At 45.0% G+C, this 18,400-nt stretch overlaps 1 protein-coding gene across 1 annotated transcript; it reads right to left on the bottom strand.

Annotated features, from left to right (window-relative positions):
- Window positions 1-1,597: 1,597 nt before the first annotated feature.
- On the bottom strand, window positions 1,598-3,431 carry KCNA6 (potassium voltage-gated channel subfamily A member 6; the record flags this gene model as incomplete). The annotated part of the gene is made up of 1 exon (XM_082765134.1): window positions 1,598-3,431. One exon carries the CDS (start codon window positions 3,429-3,431, stop codon window positions 1,878-1,880), a length of 1,554 nt encoding a protein of 517 aa, XP_082621260.1. The 3' UTR covers window positions 1,598-1,877.
- Between the last annotated feature and the right edge of the window lie 14,969 nt (window positions 3,432-18,400).

Here is an 18,400-nt window from a genome sequence, read left to right as displayed (position 1 = left end):
TAAAAGCATCCATTTCCCCTTCTCACGCACTGGCAGCATTTGAAACATTTTAAAGTTGGGTATAAGACACAGCTGATTAAATAAAAAGAAAGACAGAAAGAGAAAGAAAGAAAGACCAAAAGACCGAAAGACGGACGGACGGACGGAAGGAAGGAAGGAAGGAAGGAAGGAAGGAAGGAAGGAAGGAAGGAAGGAAGGAAGGAAAGAAAGGAAAGGAAGGAAGGAAGGAAGGAAGGAAAGAAGGAAGGAAGGAAGGAAGGAAGGAAGGAAGGAAGGAAGGAAGGAAGGAAGGAAGGAAGGAAGGAAGGAAGGAAGGAAGGAAGGAAGGAAGGAAGGAAGGAAAGGAAAGAAAGGAAGGAAGGAAGGAAGGAAGGAAGGAAGGAAGGAAGGAAGGAAGGAAGAAAGAAAGAAAGAAAGAAAGAAAGAAAGAAAGAAAGAAAGAAAGAGAGAGAGAGAGAGAGAGAGAAAGAAAGAAAAAGAAATTACTTGGGAAGCAAAACATGCATCTTAAGATGCAAATCTCTGGTCCCTTGACAAGCCCAGCACTGTGGGCCAAGGTATGCATTTTGCAATGCTACTTACTATAAGTTGCTCTCATAAAACCTAGTGCATGCAAAAGACATTTCTCTGTCTTTTGTTTAAAAAATATATAGAACTGGCTGAATCAGTAAAAAAAAAAAGCAAAAATATTTCTTCAAGGTTAGCTCTTTTTCCTCTCATTTGAAAGATCTGGGGTACTGAGATTGTGCAGATGGCTTGGGCAAGCTTGCATCAGTGCCAGTCTAAATCTCTAATGTTGACACACTTACCCTGCAGTAATTTATGACTGTGACCCACTATATCAGTGCAATCTTCAGATAGCACAGGTGGTTGGGGTTTTCAGCAATGCCAACAAAATACCAACATACAAACTTCCCTCAGCTATAGAAACACTTCAATAAAAATGCAGCGATGTCAATTGCTTTCACATGCCTGAATACAGAACTGGATATCTGAAGCATAAAGTACATCTCATTAAACACTATTTTGTGGAGATAAACTGCGGAGATAACAAATGAATTTTCTCAAATGTGCCTAGCATCGAAAGACACTTAGCACTATGAAGATTAACTTGGTACTATAAAAGCCAATTAACATCAGGGCACTGGAACAAATAAGGCTGAAATAAGCTCACAACACAGAGATACTTCAACAAGCCTGTTGATTTCTTTATGCCCATTTTTGATAATTGGTATATGGTCAGGAGTGGCAAAGAGCTTTTAGATCTATGCACCTTTTTCGAAACATAAACCAAGAGGGTCTTCAGCATGCCAAGTGTTGCAAAGAAGAAAGGCATCTGTTTGTTGACTTTTTCCTTACAGCTACAGAACTCACTGTGATGCTGGCTACAGCATTTCCATTATTCAAAGGCAATGGCATGGCAGGCGTGACTGATCCCACAGCCAAGGGCACTGCACTGGCACAGGAACGAAGGGCACAGCTTGAGCCAGATGTTTGTAGCCCCTTTAACTATTTACTCCCTGTTGAATCCTTCAGCTGAAGTTGTGGCAAGGGTTTCTTTGCTAGCAGAGTAGAAAGGTTAGGCTTCAGAGCTAATATTGGATTACAGCGGTCTCCAAAAAAAAAAAGGAAAAGACATTCATGAGGGAGTGGGGATGACAGCTAGCACTCCACAGAATAAAGCAAGAACATTTCTGACTGCACACAGTAATGAGAAACAGCAAATCAGCAGAGAAGAGCCCATTATCACAATCACTCTGTTTACGGTATCACAATTCACAGTCTGGTATGTAAATGCTGAATAGATCCAGCTGCTAGTGGGAAGACGGCTGTGCAGCAGCTTGCAGCTCTGTCTGGACCCATGACAACAAAACCGATCACACCTCTGTCAGCATTTTCTTCTCTTTAAAACCCTGGTTGTTGGGGGGAATGAAGTTGGAATATTTCATGGACTCCAGGTCTTCTGCTTCCAGGAATTCAGATTTGCTGAGAGACTGATTACTGTCCCCCTTCTTGGGCTCAGAGAAGGGTGACTGCTGCTGGCCACAGGTGACATGGGTATACTGGCACTGCTCTTCATGATCAGTCTCTCGGTGGTAGAAGTAGTTGAAGTTGGACACGATGACAGGGACAGGCAGGGCAATGGTGAGCACACCAGCAATGGCACACAAGGAGCCCACAATCTTGCCACCAATTGTCATAGGATACATGTCCCCATAGCCCACAGTGGTCATGGACACCACTGCCCACCAAAAAGCATCAGGAATGCTGGTGAACAGGGAATCGGGGTCATCGGTCTCTGCAAAGTAGACAGCACTGGAGAAGAGGATCACCCCAATGAAGAGGAAGAAGATGAGGAGGCCCAGCTCCCTCATGCTGGCCTGGAGAGTCTTCCCCAGGATCTGCAGCCCCTTGGAGTGCCTGGAGAGCTTGAAGATCCTAAAGACTCTGACCAGGCGGATGACTCTGAGGATGGCCAAGGACATGGCTTGCTGCTGGCCCCCATTGTTGCTGCTACTCCCAGGCTGCTGCTTCTGCTGCTGCTGCTGGGCCAGCTCCGTGCCCAGGGTGATGAAGTAGGGGATGATGGCCACGATGTCTATGATGTTCATGATGTTACGGGAGAACTCGGGCTTGCTGGGGCAGGCAAAGAAGCGCACGAGGAGCTCAAAGGAAAACCAGATGATGCACAGGGTCTCGATGAGGAAGAAGGGGTCAGTGAAGAAAGGGCCCGCACCGGTGGCAGGTCGCAGGGGTTGTGGCGTCCCACTCGGTGGCGGCGGTGGTGGCAGCAGCAGCGTGTCGTCCCCAGGTACTGCTGCCTCCCCGAAGCCAGGCTGGGAGCCCTTGGGCTCCTGGCGGAACTCAGGCAGGGTCTCCAGGCAGAAGATGACGATGGAAATGAGGATCACCAGCACAGAGACGATGGCGATGGCCCGGGCTGGCCCAGAGCTCTCAGGGTACTCAAAGAGCAGCCAGACCTGGCGCTGGAAGTGGTGCTGGGGCAGGGGCTTCTCCTCCTCCTGAATGAAGCCCTCGTCCTCCCGGAAGGTCTCGATGGCCTCCTGGCCCAGCTGGTAAAAGCGGATCTCCTCCAGGAAGATGTCGAGGGGTACGTGGACCGGCCTCCGGAGCCTTCCCCCGGACTGGTAGTAGTAGAGGATAGCATCGAAGCTGGGCCGGTTGCGGTCGAAGAAGTACTCGTTGCGGAGCGGGTCGAAGTAGCGCACCCTGCGGCTGGGGTCCCCCAGCAGTGTGTCGGGGAAGATGGAGAGGGTCCGCAGCTGGGTCTCGAAGCGCAGCCCGGAGATGTTGATCACCAGCCGCTCGCTGCTGCAGCAGCCGCCGCCGCTCCGCTCCTCGCCCGCCGCCTCCGCCTCGCCGCCGCCCGCCCGCGGGGCCGCCAGCGCCAGCGGCTCCTCCGCCCGCATGCCGCCCGCTCCCTGCCCGTGCCCGTGCCCGTGCCCGTGCCCGTGCCCGTGCCCGTGCCCGTGCTCGTGCTCGTGCCCGTGCCCGTGCCCGCTCCCCACCGCCTCCCCTTCACCGCCCGGGAGGAGCCGCCCCGCCTGTTGCGCCTCGGCGCGCTCGCACGGCGGCTCCGCGGGGCTGCCGGAGCGCCGCAGCTCCTTCTCCGGTCCCGGCCACGGTCCCGGCCACGGTCACGGTCCCGGTCACGGCCACGGGCACGGCGTGCTCTGCTGCACGGCACGCCCGGCTCTGCCCTCCCCGCTGCGCGCACACGCAGGCGCGCACATACACACACAGACCCCGCCGGTTACACGGCGATGGAGGGACAGACGGACACGCGGGGACAGACAGAGGCACCCAGGGACACGTACGCCGGCACCCACACGCCTAGGTACGGAGACATGCTGCAGCCCCAGCCCGGGGGGGAGGGAAGGGGGGCGGCCCTGGGGTCCCCCCGCGTGTAACCAGCTGCAGGGGGCTGCTCCCCGGCCGGGCGCTTTGCAGCAGCTCGCCTAAGCGGTGGCACCCCCCGGCTCTTCTTCCTCCCCACCCGTCCACCGTCAAAACCTGCCCCTGCCCCTGCAGGCAGACCCCCGACGAGGGCTGGACACCGCTAGCTCCGACCCCGATGCTGGAGCCAGGAGCCCTCGGTGCTGTGCCTGCTCCCGCTGCGGGCTCTCCAGCTGACCTTGAGCGAGGCGCTCCGTGCCTGTGGCTCGTAGACCTCCGTTTATAAATGCCACTGCCAGGATGCAAGCACGGCAGTGGCATCTGGCTGCTCACAGATAGAGGCAACCTGTCACACACTGAACTGCAGCTGGGGAAAAACACAGGTAAATACACTTTCTGATTTGGAGTGCGTAGGATTTGTCCCTTCTCCAGGTATCAAACAGTTGAGCTTGCTCTTTGTTTGTTTACCACCACACATTACCCAATCTCCCTGGGAGACAACACTACATTTTGTAGGCAATTAGACTTCCAGTCCTTTTGCCTTCAGAAACCTGTTGCTCCATCCATGTCATGTGTGGGATCTGAAAGCATAAAGAAACTTATGACAGTCCTCTTTGTCCTTCTGAAAATAGGGCTAACAGGTAAGGCTGCATCCATCATTCCCAGAACAAAAAGTCTGTCTTTCCCTTGAAAGCCTTTTGTCAGTGCTAAATATTATTAATGAGGCTTTTCTCATCATAGTATCTGATGCCTTTGCTGGCTGCAAGCCATATGCTTAGCCTACACTATCTTAGCAGCACAGGACTAGAAGCAAAATATTTCCCTTTTTACCCCTCCTCCCAAATCCTCTATAACTAGCTGGTAATATTCAGTTACTTCAGGCTTTGGACATTTTGACCAGCTGAAGGTGTCTTGTTTGGCTCTGTCCTCAAGAAGGAGGTGAATATAATCTAAACATTGCTTAATCCTTTTTCCTTTCCCTCTGAATAGCATTGAAGATGGCTGTTGCAAAAGGAAGCATATTTTTTCATTTATATGAAAATGGCTGACACACAAGGAAGCATATTTTTCTTTCATATTATACACAATTAGGGTATAGCAAGCAGATGAAAAATACTTTGATGGAGAATATACTTTCTAAAAAAAATGAATCAATATTTACCTTTATAATAGTAAAATGCTTCTTGCTGGGATTCCTTTTCAATTATTACAATGAATAATTCATTCATAGGATTATTTGAATAATTATTATGATTTATTCATTCACGTGGTTAGCTATTGTTTTTTTAAACAGCTTTTGGGAGGGATGGAAAAAAATCCTGAGGTTTATAAGAGGATACAAGGCATGCCTAGATTGCAATCACTGCTGTGATTCAGCTCACCACATACTAGGTTTAAACCAGAGAGCTTCAAGCAGCACGGGAGAGAGAGTGTGGAGCTCTGCAATGGTTTGCAGGACAATTTGCCAGCCCAGGCAGACATCTCATGCTGCCACAGCTCTGGTCTTCACACTACCTTGAGCTAGTGGTGTTGCAGATAGCTCAGGTGCCTCCACATGAGCTGCAGTCCCGTCCAGCCATGTCTACTCAGCTGCTACCACAGTCCATCTTAGAGCAGGCACCCAGCCTGTCTGCACTCGCTCCTGGAAGCCCTTAGGAAGTCCCTCTATTCCCTTCCTTCTGAGAACTTAGGCTGCCCCTCAGACTCAGTATCAGCCCCATAAGCCTTTGCAACATGCAACTAAACTCTTTTTAGCACACAGCCTGTTCCCGAACTGATCAGCACCACACAGCCTGTGCAGCCACACCCCTCACTTCTATATTAAGATCCTATGCCGGCTGCCACTGTTCAGCCTCCGTGAGGGATCTTGCTGGGCCAGCATCTTGCAGTGGTATACAATTTGCTGAAGAAGTACAGCAAGAGAGATCCAGCGATGTCAAGGAGGAGGACATGATGCAAACCCCACAACAGTACTCCAGAATGCGACACAGCAATACCATAACACACTCCAAAGGATGATTTGGCTGCTAGGTCTGGGGCCAAAACCTCAAGATCAGTGCCAGCTAAAGGTGCCACTAAACATGTCTCTGAGGTGGTGGCCATGTTCACCCCTCCTAGCTCAGCTATGATAGGTTGCTACAGTTCAAGAGTTAAGGATGATTGCAACCCCCCCGGGATGTATCAATCAGTGATCCCAAAGTGCACAAAAAGATCTCCATAAATCCATGAGAAAAATAAAAATTGCTGCTGGTTCTAGCATAGCAAGACACCTGATTCTGAGCCCTCATCACAGTCGAGAAGCTGGAAGGGCATTGCTGCCTGGAGACTGGCTCTGTGGCACAGCAGTACAGCTTCAACAAGTAAATTGTTTGCTTGGATGTCTTACACACCCCTGAACATGGTTCAGCATTTTGGGCAACCCTCTGAAATCCCTTTGGATCCCTTTCAGTGGATTTGAAGTCCTCAGCACTGTAGCTGCCACAGAATTATGGGTACATAGCATTTTCTCAGCAAAGACAAATTCAGAGCTCCTCAAGGTAAGTTCTCCAAAACTGAGATATCCTAAATGGGTATCTAGATTTGTGTCTCGCATATGCAGAACTTCTCCATTTCTTTTCTTTCTGTGTTTCCCAGTCATTCCTTCTTCTCCTGAACCTTCTGGTTTTCTCTTCCATGGCTTCTGTGCTACCCCTATCTTCTGCTTCCCTGACTCCCTGACTTCCCTGAATGTCATCTTTTCCCACATTTGTGTACTTTTCCTGGTTATGAAGTATCTCTTCCCTCTGACCCTACCAGTTTCTTCACTTATTTATATATTTTCACTTATTTTATAATTTTCATATCCATTTTGCAAAAATCCTGCTGGAACTGAACCCTGCCCAGTAAGCACTACAGATGGTGGCTGACTGCCTGACTCACTAGAAGAACTGAGTGACCAGAAGAATAACAACCTACTTCTAGAAACACTATAATGCAGACCTTAAAATGGTGTTCATAACAGCAAATTTCATGGCCAGCAATGTTGTTTAGCCTGTTCCCTAGCATGGTATTAGCCTGGAACTACTAAAACCATCCATAATTTCCTGAGAGCAGTTAAGAAAGTTAATGTGGGCCAGAGACTACCCCAGCAAGGAGTTCAACTGTTTACCTTTATATTTGAGGTGGATTGTTTATCAAGTGTTTGGCTCTGTGGACATGAACAAGGATGGGGGAAGAACTGCATCAGTCCAAAATGATACTCTTTTCATCTGATAGAACACTAAGTACACTTACAAAAGATGAGCAACTTCACTGACTACAAGAAATGAAACATTGGCTTTTGTATCCACATTACACTGTGAACTGGAAGAAATTATGAGGAATTCTCAGTTCATACATCTGCAGGTCTCAAAGTATCTGAAGGCAACAAGGTGAACAGAGAGTCCAGGTGTTTAACAATACCCTCATCATGTATCAGTCATGTTGCTGTTTCTACAACTGCCACAATGGACAGTGATCAGACTTCAATTTTTCCCACAATGCAAGCAACCTCAACTACTCTGTGATAGTGCATCTATCCCTGATCCCTGAGGTGCTGTCACCTTTAATTTGTCCTTTTAAGTTCCCTCCTTCCCCCAGCAGTTACACATATGAAGAAAAAATAATGGATAAATAAATAAATAAATAAATAAAAACAGAAAACTCAGTGGATAAGTTATATGGATATTACATCAGCCATAGCACAATGAATACACATGCATGCACACATACATGCATTCACACGTGCACATTTGAATGAACTTTTCCTGTAAGATTACGGTTGTAATTGCATATCAAAAAGCTATGTAGTTTCCAATGCTCTTATATTTACAACATGCAACAGCGGTGGCTTCACCCTGATGGACAGCTAAGTGCTCTCACTCCCCCTTCTCTTTGCAACAGGCGGAGAAAATATGATGGAAAAGGGCTCAAGGGTTGAGGTAAGGCCAGAGAGATCACTCATCAATTATTGTCGTGGGCAAAACAGGCTCATCATAGGGAGAGTAATATAATTTATAGCCTATTACTAACAGACTAAAGGAGTGAGAAATTAAAAGCAAACTCAAAACACCTTCCCCCCAACCACCCTCTTCTACATCCTCCCCTCGAGCGGCACAGGGGAATGTGGGCTGTGGTCAGGCCCTAGTGCTTCGTCTCTGCTGCTACCTCATGGTCCCTCTCTGCCCCTGCTCCATGTTGGGTCCCTCCCACGGGATGCCGTCCTTCCCGAACTGAGCCTTCGGGGGCTGCCCACAGGCAGCAGGTCTTCAAGCACTGCTCCCACATGGCTCCGTACCACGGGGTCCATCCATCCCCCAGGAGCAAAGTGCTCCAACACAGGTCCCCCATGGGTGGGCAGCAGCTCCTGCGTGGGATCCTCTCCACAGGCTGCAGCTCCGGACGGGGACCTGCTCATGCTGGGCCTCTCCATGGGCCGCAGCCTCCTCCAGGCCACATCCACCTGCTCCACCGCAGGCTCCTCCACGGGCTGCAGCATGGAGATCTGCTCCATGTGGGACCCATGGGCTGCAGGGGGGCTCCACCAGGGGCCTCTCCACGGGCCACAGGGGAACTTGTGCTGCCTTGTGCCTGGAGCACCTCCTGCCCTCCTTCTGCACTCACCTTGGGGTCTGCAGGGCTGGTTCTCACTCATCACTCTTCCAGCAGCTGTTGTAAAGCAGATTTCTTCCCTTCTTTAAGTCTGCTCTCCCAGAGGTGCAACGAGCATCGCTCATTGGCTCAGCTCTGGCCAGCAGTTGGTCCCTTTTGGAACTGGCTGGAACTGTCTTTGACCTGACATGGCATCTTCTGTACTCTTCTCATAGAGACCACCCTAGCAACCACCCCACTACCAAACATTGCCCCATAAATCGCATACAATACAGGCTGTCTTTACACTACACTTCAAATAGAATGCCTATGCCATCATTAAGTGAGGAAAGAAGAAGTACACTTCCACAATAAGCTGGAGGTGATAGCCTCATTCACTACATCACTCAGCAATATTCCTGGAGCGCTATCTTTTCTGTACCTTCAATGAGGATAGGTTCTAGTATTGGGAAAAATATGCCACCATGTAACTAAAAAGCATGTCACAATCCTGGAATAGAGGGAGAAGTGGAAGGGAAAACAAGGTTGTATCAGAAACTTTTGTGCAAGTACTTCCTAGCTTTCAAGTACTTACTCCTGTAACCTTAAAAGTGTTGTTAAAGTTGTGCTTATCTTGGGCTTTCAAAAAACTAAATTTTAAAAGAAAATCCCCAAACTTGTCCCACAGATGAGTAACATTTAAACATGAGCTATTTCTAAATAAGCAAGTATATTTCATGAAAACACTTTTTTTTAATCGCCTTTCAGAAATACCTTAGAATTATTACAGGAACTGCCAGGAGATATCTATCACAAGTTAAAAAACATGCTGGCCTGTCAGACGGCCACGGTATTTAGGCTCACAACACAACCCTATGTCATGTGAATGAGTGAAACAGAAGGTAACAACAGCATGCAGACCTATCACCAGAAAACAAAAACAAACAAAGAAACAACAACAAAAAAACATACAAATATATATATATATATATATATATATATATATATATATATAAAGTGGGGGTTTCGTAACTGTTTGATAGACAGCTTAGAATTATTGAGACGTGTTGTCCAAATTCAGGTTCTGCAATGTTGCAATGTCAGAGATGCAGCTCCTTTGAGATGTCTGTCCACCCTTCAGCTTGACTTTGTCTTCTTTTGGTTCTGTTCAGCTTCTTTTGTTTCTGGATTCCATCATCCAATTTCATTCTCTTAATTTATTTATATCTTATAGTCCCTGAGCTGGCCCCAAATGTTTACCCTGCCATCCTGTACCTTGGCTCTTCCCCATACTCATTCCTTCTGTTCCCATCTTCTATTTCTCCCAGTCCTTTCAGTCCATTGCTCTTATCCTATCTCATTTTCTAGTTCATCCTTCCTAAACATTATATTTAAATTTGGTTCAGTTCCTCAAATTCCAAGTATTTCAACAGATGTCCTTTCCCATGCAGGAGAATGACTTTATTTGCAAAAGAAGCAATCCTTTAAAATCATGCTGTGGTATTTGCTACATTGCTTGCCAATGTAGCAAAGCTCAAGACACAGCTTTGGAGAGGGCCAGCCTGTGCTTTGTAACTGATAAGGATGGGGAAAACGTAGGAACAGGAGGATTTAGGTTATTTGAGAATATTTGAGGAGGGCCTGTGTTTTGTGTTCCTTAACACAAAACCTGTTAAGGAACATTTAGGGGAAGGGGTTCAGGCAGAAACAAAAGAGTGAATAGATGCTGTATAACAACACAGGGCACGCAAAAGCTGTTGACAGTGTGCTCATCTGATTGAGCCTGGTAGCTTGATTTGCCTTCTTCTGCAAAGCCTGCCTCAGCTACCTCTCACATGCTCTCACCACCACATGTGTGTGAGTGCTGTAGGGACGAGGTGCCACCAACTGGGAGCTGCGTGAGTTGGTTTGGTGCCTGTGGCTGGAGCCAGGTCAGGGTGCTGGCATACCAACCTGTGGTGCCAGACTGGGGTGGGCAAGGGTTTCAGCCCTGCCACTGGGTCAGGACCAGTGTGCGCATCCCAAAAAACAGCTTCTGGGGAACTGGGCTGAGTGAGGTGAGGGCAGGGCTCTGTGATGGCTGTCACCAGTGAACAGCAGTCCTGAGCAGCCAGAGAGGAGGAAAGGGACTTGTCTGCCTGTAGTTACGTGAGACCTAGCAGTGTTACATCTGGGTGCTGCTTAAGGCAGCACCTGTTTTGTGGCAGTCTGTGCAGCTGGCTATGTCAGTGCATCTGTCTCTGGGATGCACACTCAGCCTCACTACTCTTTCAACCTACAAATGTCCATTGACGTGGGATAGAGATCTCTGGGTCTTTGGGGGCTCAGGATTGAGCACCAACATCCAGGAATGAGGAACTTCTTTGTGAGGAGCTTCTGGGTTCTTCAGAGGTCACTTATAGGCCCTAGCATATGCATAGATATAGCATCCCTTAACACCCATCAATGGGAGATTAGGGATAGGCAGTAGAATTTCCACTGAGAAAGTCTCTGCAGACACATGCACATTAAGTATGTTTAAACATTATTTTTGAAAAAAAAAAAAATAGAAAAATAAAAAAAGAGCAGCAGCAACATAAGCAACTATGGAAACATATTTAAATTTGTTACTCTTTGCATGTTACTATGTGTTACGTGTTGCCTGTATTGTTCAATGTCAGCTCCTTTACTGTATGTTGGCACTGCAAATCATTATTAAAACAGAATGATAAGACATGTTTAAGTGAGGTTTGTGTAGTTCTGATGGGAGGAAAACCCAGGGTAAGCCTTCATCCTGTCCCAGCCACTTTCCCACGCCAACACACAAACATGGTGCTGTGAGGAATATTCTGGATGCAAAAAGCTCTTTCCCGTCATGGTTCCATATGACCCAGTTGTCCACCAAATAATGCATCTGTCCTCATCCCGTTGACTGAGAATCCCTCTGTGCATATAAATGCAGTGTCTCTCAAACACAGATCTGCCCAGGTCTGTGGGGCCTCTTCATTATGCTGCCTTTGAGAGGAGGGTCTCTATAAAAGGATGTCTTTCCATTTCTCCCCCAGGGTATTGCTAGGGCAAGTGTAGGCAGTAGACTGACCAGTTGTGCACAAGAGGGGAAAGAGAGACCCTAGAGCCACATGGATCTTTCTGCTCACTCTCCCTGTCCATTCCAATTCCACCTGAGAAGGGGAGGGGAAAAAAAATGGCTTTTTTTTTTTTTTTGCAACATCCCTGCCTAACTGCTCTTCACAGGGATTTCTCTTCACTCCTGGAATAGAAATTATGGGATTTCTAGAGCTTCTTTGACCAAAATGGGACATGTCACTGCCCATGAAGACAAAATTGTCAATACTGTGTTCCTACTCCTATCTCAAGCTCCCTCTGCCACTCCTTGCATTTCTACACCTGACACACACAGCTTCCAACTTCCCCAGTGTCCTGCCTGCAGGCACTTGGAGCACTTCAAGAACAGCTCTCTGTTCTGCTGCCTGTCATCATATCCATCCTGCACAGACAGGAGCAGCAAGGTCTTAGACAGCACAGCTCCTCCTACTGATGTGAAAACCCTTGGTCTTCTCCGTGCAAGGAAATCCTCGGGGATTTTGTGGCAAATCTCTGACAAGTCTCTATGAAAATACACGTCAAAGGAATAGATCTGAGCAGATTTCTTCAAGGATGGCAAAAATGAAACCATAATATCAGAACAACCTCCCTGGCAACTATTCCATATCTGCTCAAAAAGTAAAAGAGCTTTGCAGTAAAATGAGTGTAATAAATCTTGACAGGCAAAGCAAAACATTTTCCACTAACTTTGTTTCAGCAGCAGCCAAATAATATTTTGTTTGTTTGTTTTAGCAGAAGATTCCTAAATAAAAACAAACAAATTAGCCCCAAGGTAGAAAACCAACATGAAAAAAATGCAATTTGAAAGGACTTAAGATTAACAAGAAACCCTCCAGCAGGAGCAGGAAGAGACAGATTCTTCTAAGATAAAAGTAGCATGTGCATGGTGCATACTGACAATGTTTTAGAACCTTTTTCACTAAATGTTGACCAAATAAGCACTAAAGCCAATTAAAATTCAACAGAGGAGCCTGATACATGAAAATACACTACTCAGGCTAATTTAATTCACACATTGCTGCCATCTTAATGCCTATAAAGAACAAGTGTAATTTCCCCTACTCTTGACCACTGGGACAATAAGATGATCTCCAAATATGAAGCAATAAGAAACAGATGTAAGCACCAGTCTGGTAACATGAACCATCTCTTTTCTTGGATGAAAGGGAAAGTCAGTGTGGCATTTCAGAGAAACTGCATAAAAGCCCACTGATAAGGTGGAAATGACATGTCTGGTAGGAATTATTCATGCAAAATAATCTCCATTCACTCCTGGGCTTTCTAGAAACCACTGGAGAACCACAAGCTTTCAGTCTGATTCAAATTTCAGGCCAACAGGAATGGGCTTTATAAGTAAACTGCCAGAAAAAGGAAGGCTAACTAACCCCTTTGCTAAAAGATCCCATTGCTCAGTGAGACAGGGGACCTAGGGACAAAGGACAAGAAAAAGACAAGAAAAGGTTAATATATATATATATATATATATATATATATATATATATGCATTTGTTGTTACTGGGATAGCTTGAGTATACACAGAATAGAAAGCAGCTTTGCAGAAAATGACCTGAGGTCATCATGGGACATAAATAAGATGCGAGTATGCAGGGTGTCCTTGCAGAAAAGAATGTGAGACACATCCCAGTATATATCAGCAGAGAGTAGAGAGCATAGTAAGGGAACTGGTTCTTTCCTCCTTTTGGCATTTGTGGGATCACAGTTGGAGTACTGTACCTAATTTTGGGTCTCCCATCAGAAGAAAGATGTTCACACACTGAAGTAAGCTCAGAGAAAGGCCATTAGGATGGTGAGAGTTCTGGAGAATGAGAGATATGAGGCTGAGGGAGCTAACTTTGTTCAACCTGGAGGAGAGAAGACTTAAGGGACATCTTACTGCTGTTTTCAACTGCCCTATGGAAGAGTATGAGGAAGTTGAAGAATGTATACTCTTTGAACTGCACAATGGAAGGGTAAGGTGCACTAGATACACACTGGCACATGGGGAATCCCAACTTGATGTATGGAAAAAAATAACTCACCAAGAAGGTGGTGAAACACTGAAACAGATACCCAGAGAGTCTGAAGAATCTCCACCCTTGGAGATATTAGCTACTTGACAGAATGAGTTCCTCAGCTACATGGCACAGCTGGATCTATTTCGAGTAGGGAGCTGGACCACATCAGTCCAGAGGTCTCTTCCAACCTACCAACCTACATGAGTATGTGATTCTAAGATTTAGCAGGAAACAAAGAACAAATTCAAAATCTGTAGGGGAAAAGGAAAAAGGAGAGGAGAGGAGAGGAGAGGAGAGGAGAGGAGAGGAGAGGAGAGGAGAGGAGAGGAGAGGAGAGGAGAGGAGAGGAGAGGAGAGGAGAGGAGAGGAGAGGAGAGGAGAGGAGAGGAGAGGAGAGGAGAGGAGAGGAGAGGAGAGGAGAGGAGAGGAGAGGAGAGGAGAGGAGAGGAGAGGAGAGGAGAGGAGAGGAGAGGAGAGGAGAGGAGAGGAGAGGAGAGGAGAGGAGAGGAGAGGAGAGGAGAGGAGAGGAGAGGAGAGGAGAGGAGAGGAGAGGAGAGGAGAGGAGAGGAGAGGAGAGGAGAGGAGAGGAGAGGAGAGGAGAGGAGAGGAAAGGAAAGGAAAGGAAAGGAAAGGAAAGGAAAGGAAAGGAAAGGAAAGGAAAGGAAAGGAAAGGAAAGGAAAGGAAAGGAAAGGAAAGGAAAGGAAAGGAAAGGAAAGGAAAGGAAAGGAAAGGAAAGGAAAGGAAAGGAAAGGAAAGGAAAGGAAAGGAAAGGAAAGGAAAGGAAAGGAAAGGAAAGGAAAGGAAAGGAAAGAAAAGAAAAGAAAAGAAAAGAAAAGAAAAGAAAAGAAAAGAAAAGAAAAGAAAAGAAAAGAAAAGAAAAGAAAAGAAAAGAAAAGAAAAGAAAAGAAAAGAAAAGAAAAGAAAAGAAAAGAAAAGAGGAAAATTGTGCATCTCTGCAAGACCAGTGTAGCCCTGTCTCATAAAACATCCACTGGTACTTAAATGTGCACCAATATAGGAAACAAAAGCTATTACCTTCTCCACGCTATGTATACTGCCACCATCCTACAACTTAATGTATCCTGAAATATGTGCTAAATAGCAATGGAAATAGAGAACTGTACTACAGATATTTCTGATACGGGTCTTCCAATTTCATGATTTTTCAAAATTACAATCTTGGCAGAATCATAACTTAAAGCACTAGATGCAGTTTAAAGCCATATCAAATAATCTGGGAAGCAGACCTGCAATATCTTTGGTATAAAACTTCCTAAAGAATAAGGAGTTCCAAGGAAAGTGTGCCCTTTTCAAGCTCCAACTGCTCCTTGCAGAGCATGTCTATAGTGGTAAAATATAATTATCTAACTGGAATGTGGTCAACCTGGGACATTCAGGAGAGCCTTCTCAAAAGAGGAGGAAGAGTTTCAGGATCAGAGAACAAGAGAAAAGGAAAAAAGTGATCTCTCCTAGTCCTGGTGTCAAATTCCAGAGATGTAGTTTGGCACCTAATACCAAATTAAACCAAGTATTCGAGCTCTGTGCACAGCTCAAAGCAATGAATCACACTTTTTCCATGACATCTCTACAATTAGAGCTGTCTTATCCACTTATATCCAGCATTTTCTTAATGGTTGCCAAACCAAGCCTCAGCTCCACAGACACGATCTTAAGTGAGGAAAAATAACAGCAGAACCGCTCTTCTTTTAAAATTGCCTGAACAGGCAAAAGCTGCCTGTACATAAAACACGGACCTCCTCAAGTCATCTCTCAAAGTTTAATGAGATATACATACAGTTAACCTTGCATATCCTTGCCGAGTCACAGCTTGCTGTGAAGATGTCAACACCCAATGGATTATGGTTGTAAGAAAAAAATATTACACAATCCTGTACTCATGAGAAGCCTTATATAGTCACTTAGGTACTATTGTAGCGACAGGCATGGGAGCAACTGTAATTGGCCTGTGGAATCCTGCTAACCTCTCTGAGATTGCTCAAAGTCAGTAGAGCTATCCTAGCATGTCAATGTTTGTGGAGTTAGGCTCTAACTATCATGAGTTGCGTTTTTTCTGGTGAGCAAACTTGCAAAATGCTGTTCCAGCACAGGGTATGTGCCCACAAATGTGTCAAACAAAATTCTTAATTACAATTTTGATTCTTGCTTCTTTAGAAGATGTGGAAAAAAGGAGGGGAAACATCTTGCAGTCTCTATTCTCTGTCCCAAGACTGAATAGATTTTAATTTTAGTTCTCTAATAACCAGAACTATAAAAGTCCTTTTCCTCTCAAAATATCGAACATCATTTTAATAACATATAATGAAGAGGCTGTGGTTAAATAATGTAACTCTTTTGCCCCAGTTCTGATACTTTTTTATAGTGTTCATCTAAGTCACTAAAAGGAATTAATATTTTATTTCTTTCTATGAAAAATGCATAACATCTCTCCCATAGCTTTTCAGCAAGGTTTTAAAACTCTTGTCAGTATGGTTCAGAGCAGAATTTCTTTCTGATTTTTTCCTCACTGGGGTCAATTACCCCCTGTGGGAAAAAACAAAAACTATTTGTTAAAAAATTAACAGGAGCCTTAAATTTGTCATGAAAACTGTTTTTGAACTTGCTTCATAAATTCATTGTCACATTTCAGTTCCACAGCCCTGAAAAAGAGGAATTTCTGTTTCTGTCTGTATACATCATCACATACTAACCCTTTGTAAAACTCTGGACTCAGTAGCCTGTGATTTTTACAAATTAGGCTGTCTTTACAAAAATGTAATCGCCTAACTCTTTTCTGCTGTATCCTGTCTATGCAATAGGCCAGCTCATCCCTTAAAACTAAGTATTTGCAAACAAGACTCCATCAAACTAACAATGCTAATGAAGCAAATATAACTGAACTGACAGGTCTATGTAATCAAAACTATTGTTGACATCTTGATGTTGGATGAAAAATAAGCAACATCACTTGATAAAATGACGAGCTTAAACATCCTTAAAGCAGCCAGATTGGTTTCCAGACATCTAAAAATAAATCAAATATTCCAAGCTTTTAACAACAAATAAAATCCCTCTCATTTCCAGTAGTTTCTCAGGAGCATATTCTCTAGGACTTTTCCCAAGGGAACCATTTCACATAATGATAGTAATCCTAATCCTGCAGCTTTTTACACAGTTTAGAAGCATTTCTTTAGCCTTTTTAGCATAAATAACCCCTAATGTGAGGAATAGTCTGACTAAATGACTGGTAAATGTGGAATTCTGAATGTAAAATCTTTTGTAGAGACATTGCTATTAATATTTAAGAATTAAAAAAAAAAAAAAAAAAAAAAAAAAAAAAGATTAGCTAAGGACAGAAATAGCATTAACTGTATTTCATTTTGTAAGGCATTTTGAGCTGTCATCAGAACCAATTACTGGAATGAAGCCTTAAGGATCTACTCTATCTTTGTGAGCCAAAAGTGACCAATAATTCTTCAAACAAAGATGTTGAGATATGCGTGATACCTGATGCCCAGGGTCTGGTGATTGTAGTCCAGTGAAATATTGTGTGTACTCCTCAACAATGTTTTAGGAAGGTTAAATAAGACAAAGTTTCCCAGAGCCTTCTGAGGAGGGCTCTTGCACAGATTTTTCTTTCTGCAGCCAACCAGTGCTTCTACCAAGCAGGAATATCCATTTCCCACGTGAACACTGTTCAAGGACCAGACTGTTTTCCACTCCAGCAGGCATCTTTGGCAGATGTTTCTACAGGGTAATGCATTTACACAAGCTGAAACAGGACTGATCTTTCTCCACTCTCCTTGACATTTACTATGGGCAGTACTGACCTGAGATTCATTCCTCTGCTACATTATTAGAAGGACATCAGTGCTACTGAAAACCCATTAAATGGATTTGCTTCCAGTGCTCCTTCAATTACATGTAAACATATCCAGTTTACACTGATAGATTCAGAGATATCAGTTGCCATTCTATACACTGCTATGAGGAGATGTCTCATCAGCTGTTTATTTCTGAGTTATGCAGAAAACTGCAGACAGATCTAGCTGAGGCAGAACAGTGTAGCAAGAAAACAATATCAAGCTGCACACACTAATCTTGCCTCATGTCAGATGAATTCATCTGACCTTTGCACCTACTCAAATCATAATCCCAAGGAACACCACGCATCTGTCTTCCACTTTTTCTTATCTCTCTGCATGAGAAATACACTGGTGGAAATTTTGACTAACTAGATGCATGTCATTAAGGGTTTTGTTGCCTTATTTATCTATTTCTTCTGCCATTTTTCCTGGCTACTTCTAAGGAGAAAGATAATTTACCAGTAGTTCTTTATAGGAATCATGAGGCTGAGAACCAAAGTTTTGTGATTCTCTGCTTCCCCCCTTTCCCAGTCCCTGTCTGCCAGAGAGGATCCTGAGTGATGCAGGCAGGGAGGTGGCTGTTGTGTTGCACTTGGTAAGTGCTTCTGAGTTTCACTCTTCCTCTGAAGCTCAAACCTTCAGAACACACGATCAAGGATCCTTCTCTCCAGTCATCCCAGGAGAGGGGGCAGGTGATAGAGTGGGGAAGCTCTCTCTGTATAAAATCTGAGTGTCTGACGTCTTTTTCATGGGAAAACTGATCAGGTAAAAGATTCCCAGCTAGTCCTATTTAAAATGTAATTCCTAAATCCTCATAAATAAAGAAGGACTATCATCTTCTTTGTTTCAAATAAATGATGTCTGATCTCCATCTTTTAATTCAGGATAAG

Source organism: Aythya marila, assembly GCF_965140915.1.
Source record: "Aythya marila genome assembly, chromosome: 1".
In the NCBI taxonomy this organism is placed as follows: domain Eukaryota; kingdom Metazoa; phylum Chordata; class Aves; order Anseriformes; family Anatidae; genus Aythya; species Aythya marila.
The sequence above is the reverse complement of the archived record's forward strand: the minus strand, read 5'-3'. Positions and strand labels throughout refer to the sequence as shown.